At 49.6% G+C, this 16,941-nt stretch overlaps 2 protein-coding genes across 6 annotated transcripts in view; one reads left to right on the top strand and one right to left on the bottom strand.

Annotated features, from left to right (window-relative positions):
* Positions 1 to 16,941, top strand: part of LOC102460158 (sulfotransferase 2B1-like) — a 189,419-nt gene that overhangs the window by 19,055 nt on the left and 153,423 nt on the right. The gene's annotated exons all lie outside the window — the stretch shown is intronic.
* Positions 652 to 7,666, bottom strand: LOC149523207 (uncharacterized). Its single transcript, XM_089770360.1, has 2 exons — positions 7,254 to 7,666; positions 652 to 3,118 (listed from the first exon to the last, which is right to left on the bottom strand). Exons 1-2 carry the CDS (start codon positions 7,358 to 7,360, stop codon positions 2,629 to 2,631), a joined length of 597 nt encoding a protein of 198 aa, XP_089626486.1. The 5' UTR covers positions 7,361 to 7,666; the 3' UTR covers positions 652 to 2,628.

Below are 16,941 nucleotides of genomic sequence, written 5' to 3'. Positions count from 1 at the left end.
AACTAGCATGTCCACATTAAGTGGACCCTGAACCGGGGTTAAGGATGGCCGGAAGCAGTGCCGGCAGGGTATCAGATGAGGACTTAGAGCATGGAGCTGCTGCCTCAGGCTAGCTGAGGGCTGTGCTTAAAGGGACCCGACCCCCACCCCGGACAGACAGTTCTCAGGGTTTCCCGCTTGCAAAGCAGTCCTGGCTTGGATTGCCCGGAGTATCCACACTGGGCACATCACAGCACATGGCCATCAGACCGGCTGCACTTGCCGCAGGCTGCCATCTGGGGAGAGAGGGCAATTGCGGGGCTGCCGGAGAGCTTCCACCCCCAGAAGCCCGCAGAGCCACCCCAGTCCTCCCCATCGGGGGCTCGTACCCCATTCCTCCCTCACCTCCTTCCAGTGCCCTGAATGCCCACACTCGGCACATCACAGCACTCGGCCATCAGCCCTGCTGCACTTGCCGCAGGCTGCCATCTAGGGGGAGGTCAATCGGGGAGCTGCAGGAGAGCTTCCACCCCGAGGAGCCCACAGAGTGCTCCCCATTGGGGGCTCATACCCCATTCCTCCCTCACCTCCTTCCACTTACCCCTCCCTAGCCCCCCTTCCTGATCTACAAAATAAAGAACACGTGTGTTCAAAAATGGAAACTCTCTTTATTGAACAAAACTCGGGGAGACTAGGAAAAGGAGGTGGGAGGGGGAAGAGAGAAGGTGGGAGAGGGGAGGAGGAAACCTGGGAGGAGGGAGCTGGAAGGGGGAAGCCAGGGAAAGAAGGAGAAAGGGAAGTATCAAACTATGGTACGCCATATCTTCAGTACTGTGTACAGATGTGATCTCCTCACCCCAGAAAAGATATTTTGACCTTGGAAAAGGTTCAGAAAAGGGCAACTAAAATGATCAGGGGTTTGGAACAGGTCCCATATGAAGAGAGGCTAAAGAGACTGGGACTTTTCAGCTTAGAAAAGAGGAGACTGAGGGGGGATATGATAGAGGTCTATAAAAGCATGACTGGTGTGGAGAGGATGCATAAAGAAAAGTTCTTCATTAGTTCCCATAATAGAAGGACTAGAGGACACCAAATGAAATGAATAGGTAGCAGGCTTCAAACTAATAACAGAAAGTTCTTCTTCGCAAAGCAAATAGTCAACCTGTGGAACTCCTTGCTGCAGGAGGCTGTGAAGGCTAGAACTAGAACAGAGTTTAAAGAGAAGTGAGATAAAGTCATGGAGGTTGGGTCCATGGAGTGGTATTAGCCAGGGGGTAGGAATGGTGTCCCTGGCCTCTGTTTGTGGAAGGCTGGAGATGGATGGCACGAGAGAAATGGCTTGGTCATTGTCTTCGGTCCATCCCCTCCAGGGTACCTAGTGTTGGCCGCTGTCAGCAGACAGGCTACTGGGCTAGCTGGACCTTTGGTCTGACCCAGGACGGCCATTGTAAGCTCAGGGCTCAGGGTCGGGGGTCTCACTGGACCACCCTGATATTCATGCAAACCTGATAAGGTCCACGATCTCCGCACTAGACCAGGTGGGCGCCCGCCTGTTGCAGACCAGGGCAGGCTCCCGGGAGCCGCCAGCCTGGTCCTGGGAAGAGGCAGAGGGCCGGGTGGCAGTGGGTGGCTGGCTCGTGCCGTGCCAGGTGCAGGGTCTGCTGGCTGGGTGCTGGCAGGCTTGCACCTGGCACGGGCACCGTAGCCAGCCCGTGCCCCTTTAAGGGCTCCGGGGCCGGGAGGGGAGCAGAAGAGTTTCCCTGGTGGTGCCCAGAGTGGCCACCAGGGCAAGCTGGGGAGTGCTAGCCTCCCACTAGTTCGAATTAAGTGGCTACACAGCCCTTAATTCGAACTACTTATTTCGAACTAGGCGTTAGTCCTCGTAGAATGAGGTTTACCTAGTTCGAATTAAGCGCTCCGCTAGTTCGAATTAAGTTCGAACTAGCGGTTTGCCTGTGTAGCACCTATCAAAGTTAATTTGAACTAACGTCTGTTAGTTCGAATTAACTTTGTAGTGCAGACATACCCTCAGGGATAATCCTACCATGAGAGCAGAAGAGTGGATTTAATGACCTCTCAAAGTCCCTTCCAGCTCTATGAGACAGGTGTATCTCCATATATTAATACTGTGCTTTATAACCTAGCTAGCCCCTGTTCCAATTTTGATGAGCCTGTCAAACCACTGCACAACAGCTAATTACAACTTTTGTTGCTGGAAACATTTTCCAACCCAAAAAAATTGGTTTAATCAAAAATATTTTGTAGGAATTTTTTTTTCCAAACTATGAGTTGGGATAAAATCAGACAGCTAAAGAGTAAGCATAACTGTCAGGAATTGGAAATTGAAAAAAAAATAGATTGAAAGCAGTTCATCAATCAAACAGCATGTGTGTATGGGTGGGGGGAGGTTCGTCTTTAAAAGTGGTAGGAGAAAAAGGACCAAACTGAAACACTTTGCACATCTCAAAAATTTGTTCATGAAAAGTTCCCAAACATCAAAAAATAAAGGCAGGAACTTCTTTTGGGGGGGGGGGGGGAGAGGGAAGCATCCTGAATTCTGCAGCTTGTGGAATGAGATTCAAAAGCAGACGAACATTTTCCATTTGTTTAAAATGCACCATGTTCGATGTTCAATCATTTGCAGGCATTTTAGTGCTTAGTTTTAGCATGAAATAAGGATTGAGGCTCCTCAGATGCTGGAGCATAGGCAGGGGGGGATTCAATTTCTTCAATCAGGATCTTAAAAACAGCTTTACTGTGGTTGGACATGGTGGCAGAAATTTTAAATGGCCCTCGTGCAACCGCAAGAGCTCTTGAATTTCGGCTAAGCTTTTCGCTTACGTATGTTTCACTTTTACTCTGAGAGCTGCGCATCTTTTCATACATGATCTTCAAATCTGTTTCTCTGAAGTTCTTTTTGCCTTCCAGGATTTCCAGTCCATACTGAAGATCATGCAGGTTGTTGTCAAAGGGATTGGAGAACATGACGGCAAATGAGAAACTGTCGGATTCATAGGTGAAGACTCCTGCAACTCCCCAAGTGCTGAGGTGCCTTTTCACAAACACACAGGTCTCGGTGCTTTGGGGGCCAATGGACGGAGGGGGAGGACTGAAGGTGTGACCGCTGTAACAGAACACACTGTGGGGAGACAGGAAATCTACTGGTTATGTTGCCTCCTCAGCAGCAGGTTTGCTATAATCAGCCAGTGGCTGGCAAAGCAGACGACTGAACCCGAGGACTAGCAAGCTGATTGGACTCCAAGGCTATGTCTACACTAATGAGTTCTTGTGCAAGAATGGTTGTTCTTGCGCAAGAATCTACAGAGCGTCCACATGGCCCCCCACTTTTCTTTCACAAGAAGACTTATAGTCCGGCGTGGTAAGAGAGGGCTTCTTGCGCAAGAGCTATGGGCATGTCTACACTACAGACGTTAGTTCGAATTAACTTTGATAGGCGCTACACTAGCAAACCGCTAGTTCGAACTTAATTCGAACTAGCGGAGCGCTTAATTCGAACTAGGTAAACCTCATTCTATGAGGACTAACGCCTAGTTTGAAATAAGTAGTTCAAATTAAGGGCTGTGTAGCCACTTAATTCGAACTAGTGGGAGGCTAGCCCTCCCCAGCTTTCCCTGGTGGCCACTCTGAGCACCACCAGGGAAACTCTTCTGCCCCCCTTCCGGCCCCGGAGCCCTTAAAGGGGCACAGGCTGGCTACGGTGCCCGTGCCAGGTGCAAGCCTGCCAGCACCCAGCCAGCAGACCCTGCACCTGGCATGGCTTGAGCCAGCCACCCGCTGCCACCCAGTCCTCCGCCTCTTCCAGGGACCAGGCTGGCAGATCCTGGGAGCCTGCCAAGGTCCGCAAGAGGCGGGCACCCGCCTGGTCTAGTGCAGACATCGTGGACCTCATCCACAACCTCTGCACTAGGCACAGGAAAGTGGCCATGTAGGGGTATTTCTACACTACCCCGCTAGTTCGAACTAGTGGGGTAATGTATGCATACCGAACTTGCTAATGAAGCCCGGGATTTGAATTTCCCGGGGTCATTAGCATAAAGCCGGCGCGCCGTTTTTAAAAGCCGGCTAGTGCGAACCCCGTGCCGTGCGGCTACATGCGGCACGGCCTAGATAGTTCGGAATGGCTACGTAGTTCGAACTATCTAGCCCGTGCCGTGTGTAGCCGCGCGGCACGGGGTTCGCACTAGCCGGTTTTTAAAAATGGCGGCGCCGGCTTTATGCTAATGAAGCCCGGGAAATTCAAATCCCGGGATTCATTAGCAAGTTCGGTATGCATACATTACCCCGCTAGTTCGAACTAGCGGGGTAGTGTAGACATACCCTAGGGCAGGATAGCTGCCAGCCTGGCCACCCAGGAGCAGGTTTACATGAATATCGAGGTGGTCCAGTGAGACCCCCAACCCTGAGCCCTGAGCTTAGAACGGCCGTAGTGGGTCAGACCAAAGGTCCATCTAGCCCAGTAGCATGTCTGCCGACAGCAGCCAACACTAGGTATCCTGGAGGGGATGGACCGAAGACAATGACCAAGCCATTTGTCTCATGCCATCCATCTCCAGCCTTCCACAAACAGAGGCCAGGGACACCATTTCTACCCCCTGGCTAATACCACTCCATGGACCCAACCTCCATGACTTTATCTCACTTCTCTTTAAATTCTGTTCTAGTTCTAGCCTTCACAGCCTCCTGCAGCAAGGAGTTCCACAGGTTGACTGTTTGCTTTGTGAAGAAGAACTTTCTTTTATTAGTTTGAAGCCTGCTACCCATTCATTTCATTTGGTGTCCTCTAGTCCTTCTATTATGGGAACTAATGAAGAACTTTTCTTTATGCACCCTCTCCACACCACCCATGCTTTTATAGACCTCTATCATATCCCCCCTCAGTCTCCTCTTTTCTAAGCTGAGAAGTCCCAGTCTCTTTAGCCTCTCTTCATATGGGACCTGTTCCAAACCCCTGATCATTTTAGTTGCCCTCCCCTCTCCCACCCTCTCTCTTCCCCTCTCCCACCTCCTTTTCCCAGTCTCCCCCAGTTTTGTTCAATAAAGAGAGTTTCTATTTTTGAACACACGTGTCCTTTATTTTGTACATCAGGAAGGGGGGCTAGAGAGGGGTAAGTGGAAGGAGGTGAGGGAGGCATGCAGTACGAGCCCCCAATGGGAAGGACTGGGGTGGCTCTGTGGGCTCCTCGGGGTGGAAGCTCTCCTGAAGCCCCCGATTGACACCCCTTCCCCGGATGGCAGCCTGCGGCAAGTGCAGCTGGGCTGATGGCCGAGTGCTGTGATGTGCCGAGTGTGGGCAGTCAGGGAACTCCAAGACAGGACTGCTGTGCAAGCGGAGCACCCCTGAGAACTGTCTGTCCAGGGTAGGGGTTGGGTCCCTTGAAGCACAGCCCTCTGCTAGCCTGAGACAGCAGCTCCATGCTCTAAGTCCTAATCTGATGCCCTGCCGGCACTGCTTCCGGCCAGCCTTAACCTCGGTTCAGGGTCCACTCAGTGTGGACATGCTAGTTCGAATTAGCAAAACGCTAATTCGAACTAGTTTTTAAGTCTAGATGCGCTAATTCGAATTAGCTTAGTTCAAATTAGCTAGTTCGAATTAGTGCTGTAGTGTAGACATACCCTATGCTCTTTTCTAACAGGTGTAGCTCTCTTGTGCAAGAGAGCAGTGTGGATGCGCGGCAGGGGTTTCTTGCGCAAGAAAGCCCTATGGCTAAAACAGCCATCATTTCTTTCTTGCGCAAAAGAGTGTCCACACTGCCATGGATGCCCTTGCGCAAAAGCACATCTCGCACATGGCAGTGTGGATGTGTTCTTGCAGAAGACTTCTTGAACAGGAACCCTTGTACAAGATATTCTTGTGCAAGAAGCTGCCCGTGTAGACATAGCCCAGGAGTGCAGAGGGAAGTTCCATCCTCATGGGATAATGCACTTTAGGGCTATGGCTGTGCAGTTGCCCAGTCACCTTTCCCTGAGCAACCAAGTCCTCTTCTAGAGTGCTACACTGTCTACACTGGCAGGTTCTTGTGCAAGAACTCTTGCGCAGGAACATGTCCACACTGCCCTGTGCTTTTGCACAAGAGCATCCATGGTAGTGTGGACGCTTTCTTGCGCAAGAAAGCTCTGATGGCCATTTTAGCCTTAGGGCTTTCTTGCACAAGAAACCCCTGCCATGTGTCCACACTGCCCTCTTGTGCAAGAGCTCCTGCACAAGAGGGCTTACATCTGTTAGAAAAGAGCGTAGCTCTTGTGCAAGAAGCCCTCTCTTCCAACATCGTACTGTAAATCTTCTTGTGCAAGAGCAGGCAGGCAGTGTGGACACTCTGCGGGTTTTTGTGCAAGAACGGCTGTTCTTGTGCAAGAACCCACCAGGTTAGACATAGCCCTTGTGTTTAGCTGGGAATCTCTCCCCAGGTCTGGCTGATGTTTGTAGATTCGGAGATCTAAACCCTTAAGCAGTCATTCCCCAGGATCTTTCACTTGAAAACCTTTGCCCTGACACTATCTGGCACTTGCTATGGTAGCATTTGCCCCAATATCTTTATTTACACATACAAAAATGGTAAGTAGCAAATGTCAAAGTGGTACAATATACCCTTAACTCTGTCCCCGGTGGGCATGTGCAATGCCCTTGCCTCTCCTTTATTCTTTCATTTTTATTTAATCAGCCCTTTTTCAGGCCCCTACTGGATGAAAGCCTCCCCCATTTAAGCATCACTTTCTTCAGTCTTGCACCATTCCCATTCAAGCAGCTCCCAGTCCTACCTACATTAGAGACACAAGGTGGGTAAAGTAATAGAGACAAACTTTTGAGCTACACAAAATAATGAGGCATTAAAAAGAAATTAAATTGGAGCTGACGTCTGGGGTAGCTAGGGTGCATCTACACTGAAATAAGCACTAGAGCTTGAAATAAGAAATGCAATTTGAGCTATGCAAATTGTATATGTTATTTTGATCTTATTTCAAAATAGCTTATTTCGTAATTTGGTGCTGTCTACACAGCACCAAATTTCGAAATAAAGTGCTATCCCAAAATGTCCCTTAGTCCTCATGGAATGAGGTTTACAGGGATGTTGGAATAGCAAGCCTGAAATAACAGGCTTGCTGTTAAAATGCGGGATAGCTATTTCGAGACACCTCAGTATCCCGAAACAGCGCTGCAGTGTAGTTGTAGCCCTACAGAGAGAAATATACACAGCTGTAGGATATAGAAAGCACCTGGAATAATCATTCTGCATAAAACATGAGCCCATACATACCCTGGGGATGAGAGAGCCACAGTAGTTTTGTTGGTTATCTCAACTCCCACACTTCTGGAGTGATTCACCCCTTTAAGAATCTCTTCGATGGCTTTGCTCTTGTCCATCTCTGAAACTTGCCAAGCACAGGGACTTTCTAGCAGGTCAGCGAGTCTCAATTTAGTGCCACCTCACACAGGGTTCTCGCTGTTTTCGCCGAGCACCCAGCCCGTCTGAGGAAGCCAGACCTTTGCGATGAGCAATAAATGCTGGGAGGCAAGAGGCGTCTTCAAGTGAGGTCTGGCTGCTTGCCTGGAGGACTCCACTTCCCCCCCTTTTTTTTTCTTCTCTGTTTTTGAGTGAGGCTTCAGAGAGGGAGTTCTCCAGGTAGAAGAGAAGCAGGTACAGGACTCTTGAGGGAAGTGTGTGTTGTGTTTGGGGCTTTCTTGCTGTGTGCTGAGCTTGTCTTTGTGAGTGAGAGTTGGTGTGTGTGCTTTTTTTGTTTGTTTGTTTTTTTCCCCTGTGTTTGTAAGTGAGGCTTTTTTTTTCCACTTCCCCTTTGCCCTCCCCGTCCCCTTGATGGAGTTTGTGCTGTGATTGGCTGTGATTGGCAGGTGGAAACTGTTGGCTTCTAATTAAAGTTTGAATTCTAGAAGCTTCTGCTGATTGGCTGAGGCTTGGTAGGGGGAGGGACTTTCAGGCACTCTAGGGCGTTATAAGGCAATGGGCAAGCGACCAAGGAGCTTGTGAACAGGTGAGTGCTAACAGGGAGTTTAGAGAGGGAGTTGGGAAGGGTGGGAGGTTCTCTTGCCTTTCTTTTTAAATCCCTTCTCCAGGACAGCAGCGATGGTTGATGATGGGTCTGCTGCTGGTACCTGCACAGCGTGTGCCATGTTTGTCTTCCTCCCAGAAGAAAGAACAGATTTCATCTGCACAAAGTGCAAGCTGGTTGACATTTTGGAAGAAAAAGTTAGAGGGCTGGAGGCCCAAGTGTCAACCCTGTGCTCGATCAGAGAGGATGAAGTCTTCCTCGATAGAAGGCAACGTTTAATCCTTCAAGCACGGCAGGCAGAGGAGCCAGAGAGGGCAGTACAGGACCAAGAAAAGAACTGGCAGCATGTAACTTCTAGAAGGGGAAAAAGGCCAGCACAGGAATCCCCCGATGCTATAGAGGTAAACAATCGCTTTCAAGCTCTCTCCACAGGCTCTGCAGTGCTGAAAGCTCTGGAAGGGACCTCACAAGGAAGAAACCAGAAGGGAACACCATCTACTGGAAGGCATGGGATGCGTAGTCCTAGGGATGGGGGTTCCACGGCCACCACCCCCAAAGGAAAACGATGGGTGGTGGTGGTCGGGGACTCCCTCCTAAGAGGGACTGAGCCATCCCCCTGCCGTCCGGACCTGGAATCTCGAGAGGTATGCTGCTTACCGGGAGCTCACATTCAGGGTGTCACTGAGAGGCTTACCAAGCTGATCAAACCTTCGGATCGCTACCCCTTCCTGCTTCTCCACGTGGGAACTAATGATACAGCCAAGAATGACCTTGAGCGGGTTACTGCGGATTATGTAACGCTAGGAAGAAGGATCCAAGAATTCAGAGCGCAAGTGGTGTTCTCATCCATCCTCCCTGTTGAAGGGAAAGGACTGGACAGGGATCGTCGAATTGAGGACGTAAATGCGTGGTTGTGCAAGTGGTGTCGCAGAGAGAGCTTTGGTTTCTTCGACCATGGGACTCTGTTCCGGGCACAAGGATTGTTAGGAAGAGATGGGATTCACTTAACCAAGAGAGGAAGGAGCATCTTCGCGGGCAGGCTTGCAAACCGAGTGAGGAGGGCTTAAAACTAGGTTCGTCGGGGGACGGTGACAAAAACCCTGAGGGGAGTGGGAAAGCTGGATACCAGGAAGCAATGCAGAGAGGAGGGAGCAAGAAAGGAGGACCTCTGTTTCGAATGGACAAGATAGGGCAATCAACTGGTTACCTGAAGTGTTTGTACACGAATGCGAGAAGCCTGGGCAACAAACAGGAAGAACTGGAGGCCCTGGCCCAGTCCAAGAAATATGATTTAATTGGGATAACAGAGACTTGGTGGGATGACTCGCATGACTGGAGCGCTGTCATGGAAGGGTATAGACTGTTCAGGAAGAACAGGCAGGGGAGAAAAGGAGGAGGAGTTGCACTATATGTAAGAGAGCACTACGATTGCTCTGAACTCCAGTGTAAAGAGGGAGAAAAACCTGTTGAGAGTCTATGGGTTAAGTTTAAAGGAGCAAACAACAGCAGTGATGTTGTGGTTGGTGTCTGCTACAGGCCACTGAATCAGGTGGATGAGGTAAATGAGGCTTTCTTCGGACAACTGCGCGAAGTTTCCAGATCGCAGGCCCTGGTTCTTGTGGAGGACTTTAATCACCCTGACATCTGTTGGGAAACCAATACGGCAGTACACAGGCAATCCAGGAAGTTTTTGGAGAATGTTGGGGATAACTTCTTGACACAAGTGCTGAAGGATCCGACCAGGGGCCGTGCGCAACTTGACCTTCTGCTCACAAACAGGGAGGAACTAAGGGTATGTCTACCCTACAGCACTAATTCAAACTAATGTAATACGAATTAATTAATTCAAACTAAGCTAATTCGAACAAGTGCATCTAGACCTAAAAACTAGTTCGAATTAGCATTTTGCTAATTCGAGCTAGCATGTCCACATTGAGTGGACCCTGAACCGAAGTTAAGGCTGGCTGGAAACAGTGCCGGCAGGGCATCAGATTAGGACTTAAAGCGTGGAGCTGCTGTCTCAGGCTAGCCGAGGGCTGTGCTTATAGGGACCCGACCCCCACCCCGGACAGACAATTCTCAGGGGTTCCCCGCTCGCTTGTCTAATTCGATGAGGGACAGCAAAGCAGTCCTGGCTTGGGGTGCCCTGAATGCCCACACTTGGCACATCACAGCACTCGGCCATCAGCCTGGCTGAACTTGCCACAGGCTGCCATCCGGGGGGGAGGGGTGTCAATCGAGGGGCTTCAGGAGAGCTTCCACCCCAAGGATCCTGCAGAGCCAGCCCAGTCCTCCCCATCGGGGGCTCATGCCCCATTCCTCCCTCACCTCCTTCCACTTACCCTTCCCTAGCCCCCCTTCCTGATGTACAAAATAAAGGACACGTGTGTTCAAAAATAGAAACTCTCTTTATTGAACAAAACTCGGGGAGACTGGGAAAAGGAGGTGGGAGAGGGGAAGAGAGAGGGTGGGAGAGGGGAGGGCAACTAAAATGATCAGGGGTTTGAAACAGGTCCCATGTGAAGAGAGGCTAAAGAGACTGGGACTTTTCAGCTTAGAAAAGAGAAGACTGAGGGGGGATATGATAGAGGTCTATGAAAGCATGAGTGGTGTGGAGAGGGTGCATAAAGAAAAGTTCTTCATTAGTTCCCATAATAGAAGGACTAGAGGACACCAAATGAAATGAATGGGTAGCAGGCTTCAAACTAACAGAAAGTTCTTCTTCACAAAGCAAATAGTCAACCTGTGGAACTCCTTGCTGCATGAGGCTGTGAAGGCTAGAACTAGAACAGAGTTTAAAGAGAAGTGAGATAAAGTCATGGAGGTTGGATCCATGGAGTGCTATTAGCCAGGGGTAGAAACGGTGTCCCTGGCCTCTGTTTGTGGAAGGCTGGAGATGGATGGCACGAGACAAATGGCTTGGACATTGTCTTTGGTCCATCCCGTCCAGGGTACCTAGTATTGGCTGCTGTCCGCAGACAGGCTACTGGGCTAGATGGACCTTTGGTCTGACCCAGTACAGACGTTCTAAGCTCAGGGCTCAGGGTTGGGGGTCTCAGTGGACCACCTTGATTTTCATGCAAACCTGCTCCTGGGTGGCCAGGCTGGCAGCTATCCTGCCCTAGATGGCCACTTTCCTGTGCCTAGTGCGGAGGTCGTGGATGAGGTCCACGATGTCTGCACTAGACCAGGCCGGCACCCACCTCTTGCGGACCTTGGCAGGCTCCTGGGAGCTGCCAGCCTGGTCCCAGAAAGAGGCGGAGGGCTGGGTGGCAGCGGGTGGCTGGCTCAAGCCATGCCAGGTGCAGGGTCTGCTGGCTGGTTGCTGGCAGGCTTGCACCTGGCACGGGCACCGTAGCCAGCCCGTGCCCCTTTAAGGGCTCCGGGGCCGGGAGGGGGGCAGAAGAGTTTCCCTGATGGTGCCCAGAGTGGCCACCAGGGAAAGCTGGGGAGAGCTAGCCTCCCACTAGTTCGAATTAAGTGGCTACACAGCCCTTAATTCGAACTACTTAATTCGAACTAGGCGTTAGTCCTCGTAGAATGAGGTTTACCTAGTTCGAATTAAGCGCTCCGCTAGTTCGAATCAAGTTCGAACTAGCGGTTTGCCTGTGTAGTGCCTATCAAAGTTAATTCGAACTAACGTCTGTTAGTTTGAATTAACTTTGTAGTGTTAACTTCCCTAATAGGGGAAGTGGAGGAGGGTGACAACCTGGGAAGAAGTCATCATGAAATGGTAGATTTCAGGATCCTGACCAAAGGAAGAAAAGAGAGTAGTAAAATACACACCTTGGACTTCAAAAAAGCAGATTTTGACTCCCTCAGAGATCTGATGGGCAGAATCCCCTGGGATGCTAACATGAAGGGGAAAGGAGTCTAGGACAGCTGGCAGTATTTTAAAGAAGCCTTATTGAAGGCACAGAAAGAAACCATCCCGACGCGTAGGAAGAGAGGCTGTTAGCCAAAATGGTCAGGGCAGTGTGTGCGTGTGTGTTACACCCAAGTCTTCAACTGCTCAGACGCAAAGTCTCATTGCAGTGGGCAGCCTAGGAGGCTGGAGGGCACCCCGAAAAATAGTTTAACGTCTGTGACTTTACTGCTAGGACCGCGGTCCCATCGCAGAGGGCAGCCAACAGGCTCTCAGACGCCCCGAGTTTATAGGAAGAGCTTATTACACCTCAGGTTTTAGCTGCTAGGATACAGAAATCCCTTCGCAGCGGGCAGCCTGGGGAGGCTGAGAGGTGCCCCAATGGATCTGTCCCCTGGAAGCGACACGATCCAAAATGCCCAAGCTCTTCCTATACCTCTCCCTTTTGACCGGCTGAAGTTCTTTTGTTTGTGTTCGGTTCGGGTACAGCAGCACGGGTTCAAGTCAGAAGCTTGACATGCACTGGCTTATTTATAGGAGAAAGAAAGAGAAAAGAAATAAAGAAACTTGGTTCAGTATATATATATATTTATAAGTGAATGAGGGCATCCCACTTATTCCCAAAGTTTATAGCTAAATCACCTTACCAAAGGCAGTTTACAATAGAAATGAAGCAGCTTGACTTAAGAAAACTATAATAAAGTAACTAAATTTACAACAGAGTGACAATTAAAGTGTACACATAAAGAAAACACATTGCAGGTACAATTCTCACCCCTGCGTTCCAGACTTGGTGTGGCCAGCGTCTTTCTCTCAATCCCTCGGAAAGAAGTAGGGCAAGGTTGGGCGTCCCACGGACCTCGGGAGACAATCAATACCTGCCAGCAGGTGTAGGTGATTGGAGCTCAGATGGGGTGGGCAACTCAACCCCGCTTTATACCCCTTGGGTCACATGGGCTTCTTCTTGGTCTCAAGTGGCCAATTAGGAAAAATGGCTTTGAATGCCAAGTTTCCCACGAAGGGTGCAAAGCATAATTCACACCTGGGAAAATGCAGACAATGGGCACCTCTGGTATGTGATGGGCGAAGATTCCTCTCCTGGGACAGTGCAGGCGTGTCAATTACTGATACTAGCCATCACGGCGACGGGAGACATCCCAGTCGTCAGCTAGCCCATTTACTGTCTGGTTTCTGTTTATGGTAGAGTCAGGGACAGGCACCACACCTGCGTTCCCAGGGCATCAAAGGCTGACTGCCTTTCTCTTGCTCTCTGGGGAGGGGGGAACAAGATGGGGTTTGTGTCTGGCTACATTCCACCCCCTTGACACGCCTCACTATGTCTCAGAACGCAAGATGGCGGTGATGTCAGAACCTTTTGCCCTCCTTGGAGGAAGCTAAAATCGCCCTATCGCCAGGGTCTGATCAGATAATTTTGGATCAAGGGATTGATTAGGATCGCTTCCCAACGCCATATACCGGACCTGTACAGAGGAGGTGGCAGTGTACACCAAACGCTTAACAATACATAGAAGCATGCAGCAAGCAATTACAACAAGTAAAACGGTTAATATAGTATTTACAACAGAGTGAAGGAATGGAGTTAACGAAAATCCTAGGTGTTGGGCTAGCCAATCTAGCCATGAGGCTTTTCCATCCTCAGTTACAGCATGTAGTACCTTAACAGCGCCCTTTATAGCGAGTACATCTTGTTCAATTTGTCCTGATTTATTTACATAGAAGCAGCAAGATTGGTTGATTACCACACATACTCCCCCCTGTTGGGCCAAATCTGCGTCCAAGGCTATTCTGTTCTGCAGGGCAAAACGGGCTACTGATTGAATTTGCTCGTTAAGCAAGCCTAGAGCATCTGCAGTGTGGTTGAGTGCCTGTTCTATTTGCCCAGATACATTTACTACTGCCTTCTCTAGCTCAGCTACATCAAGCCAGGGCAGGAGCACACGGACGAACTGGTGGAAGCCTGTGGGACGTATTATAAGGGGATTAGTGGAAGACCTTCGTGGTGACCGGTGTAAGAAGCTCCCAAGATTAGTAATTCCAGGAGCCATAATGTGAGGGTGTACAGTGAGTCCCCCAGGGGCGGCGTGCCCCATTGAGCAGCGACCCATCCAGTTCAGTGGCAGATACTTGTAGGCTTTCTGCCCGCAAATGAAAAAGAGTCCTGGCTCCTCCTTCAGAATGGGGGAGTAGGGTCCCTTATACCACCCTGTTCCAGTGGGTCCTTTCTTTGGGGTATGGTGGGTAGCTATCATTAGCAACTATCATTAGCAGCTGTGCATCCCAGGGCATCAAAGGCTGACTGCCTTTCTCTTGCTCTCGGGGGGGGGGGGGGGGGGGACAAGATGGGGTTTGTGTCTGGCTACAGAGGCAAACATGGTAGGAGACCGGATTGGCTTACAGGGGAAATCCTTGGTGAACTAAAGCACAAATGACAAATGACCAGGGAGGAGTTTAAAGGTATAGCTCGAGAATGGCGGGGGGTTATCAGGAAGGCGCAAATGGAATTGCATCTGGATAAGGATGTGAAGGATAACAAGAAAGGTTTCTACAGGCATGTTAACAAGAAGAAGGTGATCAGAGAGGGTGTGCGGCCCCTAATGGATGAAGAAGGTAACCTAGTGACAGATGATGTGGGGAAAGCTGAAGTACTCAATGCTTTCTTTGCCTCTGTATTCACGGACAAGGTTGGCTCCTGGACTTCTGTGCTAAGTGATGCAAGATGGGATGAAGATGGACAGCCCTTGGTAGGTAAAGAACAGGTTAGGAACTATTTAGAAAAGCTAAATGTACACAAATCCATGGGTCCGGACTTAATGCACCCAAGGGTACTGAGGGAGTTGGCAAATGTCATTGAGGAGCCTTTGGCTATTATCTTTGAAAAGTCGTGGAGATCGGGAGAAATCCCGGATGACTGGAAAAAGGCAAATGTAGCGCCCATCTGCAAAAAAGGGAAGAAGGATGATCCAGGGAAATATAGGCCGGTCAGTCTTACCTCGGTTCCTGGAAAAATCATGGAAGGGATCCTTAAGGAATCCATTTTGAGGCACTTGGATGAGAGGAAAGTGATTAGGAATAGTCAGCATGGATTCACAAAGGGCAAGTCGTGCCTGACCAATCTGATTAGCTTCTATGATGAGGTAACTTGCTCGGTGGACATGGGAAAGTCAGTGGATGTGATATACCTTGACTTTAGCAAGGCTTTTGATACGGTCTCCCACAGTATTCTTGCCATCAAGTTAAGGGAATGTGGATTGGATAAATGGACGGTAAGATGGATAGAAAGTTGGCTAGAAGGCCGGGCCCAGCGGGTAGTGATCAACGGCTCGATGTCAAGATGGCGGTCGGTTTCTTGCAGAGTGCCCCAAGGTTCGGTTCTACGACCGGTTTTGTTCAATATCTTTATTAATGATCTGGATGAGGGGATGGATTGCACCCTCAGCAAGTTTGCGGATGACACTAAGTTGGGGGGAGAGGTAGATCCACTTAAGGGCAGAGATAGGGTCCAAAGTGACTTAGGCAAATTGGAGGATTGGGCCACAAGAAATCTGATGAGATTCAACAAGGACAAGTGTAGAGTCCTGCACTTGGGACGGAAGAATCCCAAGCATAGTTACAAACTGGGGACCAACCAGTTAACTAGTAGTTCTGCAGAAAAGGACCTGGGGGTTACAGTTGATGAGAAGCTGGATATGAGTCAACAGTGTGCCCTTGTAGCCAAGAAGGCTAATGGCAATCTAGGTTGCATTAAGAGGAGCATTGCCAGCAGATCCAGAGATGTCATTATTCCCCTTTATTCGCCTTTGGTGAGGCCACATCTGGAGTATTGTGTCCAGTTCTGGGTCCCCCACTACAAAAAGGATGTGGACGCATTGGAGAGGGTCCAGAGGAGGGCAACCAAAATGATTAGGGGGCTGGAACATATGACTTATGAGGAGAGGCTGAGGGAGTTAGGTTTGTTTAGTCTGCAGAAGTGAAGAGTGAGGGGGGATTTGATAGCAGCCTTCAACTTCCTGAAGGGAGGTTCCAAAGAGGATGGAGAGAGGCTGTTCTCAGTAATGACAGATGGCAGAACAAGGAGCAATGGTCTCAAGTTGTGGTGGGAGAGGTCCAGGTTGGATATTAGGAAAAACTATTTCACTAGTAGGGTAGTGAAGCACTGGAATGGGTTCCCTAGGGAAGTAGTGGAGTCTCCATCCCTAGAGGTGTTTAAGTCTTGGCTTGACAAAGCCCTGGCTGGGTTGATTTAGTTGGGATTGGTCCTGCCTAGAGCAGGGGGCTGGACTTGATGGCCTTCTGAGGTCTCTTCCAGTTCTATGATTCTATGATCCTCCAGAACCCTGTGGTGCCTTTCTGGACCATTCAAACAAAGCTTATGAAAAACCTTTTCTTTTCTAAAAGGGTAAGGAAACAGGTGTTATCTACAACTAGCCAAAGAAAGAAACTAGCTGCAATTCTAACACTGAAGAACATTTGGAATATTTGATGGGCTGTCTTGTTGAAACATTTTGAAATGTCCTTTGCTCTTTGCCCTGACTGCCCCAAGATGCAGGAGAGCAAAGGACACCCTGATTTGTCTGGGGTTTTGTTCACCTTTTCCCTTTTCTGTCTTTTCAGATTTCCTCTGCTAGTCAAAGCTGGGATCTTGGTGTAATGACTCCAGGACTGGAGACACAGTCCCCACCTTCACTGTACATCCCTTAACCCTGTGACCCAACACTGGGCTGCCCTCCCTGCTGTGAGTTTGTGCTTGTTTCCAGTCAGAATTTGTCTCACTGCAGCATCCATGTGGGAACGGTAGGAGCTGATGTCTGCAGCATGGATACGCTGACCTGATACTGGGCTGGATGGACCATTGGTCTGACCCAGTATGTCCGTTCTTATGTCCTTATGACCGTACATCCTGAATTTTCCAGGACAGTCCCGAATTTAAATGCTCTGTCTCAGTACTGCATCTAGTAGGGAAATATGCTAGAAAGCCCTGCGGAACATTTCACTACTTTATGGGGACACCAGCTTGCAGAGAAGAAGTAACCAAGAAATGGCTCCTCACACGG

The sequence above is a fragment of the Pelodiscus sinensis genome, chromosome 18 (genome assembly GCF_052426305.1).
Source record: "Pelodiscus sinensis isolate ZL-2025 chromosome 18, ASM5242630v1, whole genome shotgun sequence".
NCBI classification, from domain to species: Eukaryota; Metazoa; Chordata; order Testudines; family Trionychidae; genus Pelodiscus; species Pelodiscus sinensis.
The sequence above is the reverse complement of the archived record's forward strand: the minus strand, read 5'-3'. Positions and strand labels throughout refer to the sequence as shown.

Bases quoted from the DNA above. Each gene is read 5' to 3' on its own strand.
- LOC149523207 (XM_089770360.1), bottom strand. From the start codon at position 7,360: ATGGACAAGAGCAAAGCCATCGAAGAGATTCTTAAAGGGGTGAATCAC. The intron at 3,119-7,253 runs GTATGTATGGGC...GTCTCCCCACAG, and splicing joins GTGGCTCTCTCATCCCCAGG to TGTGTTCTGTTACAGCGGTC.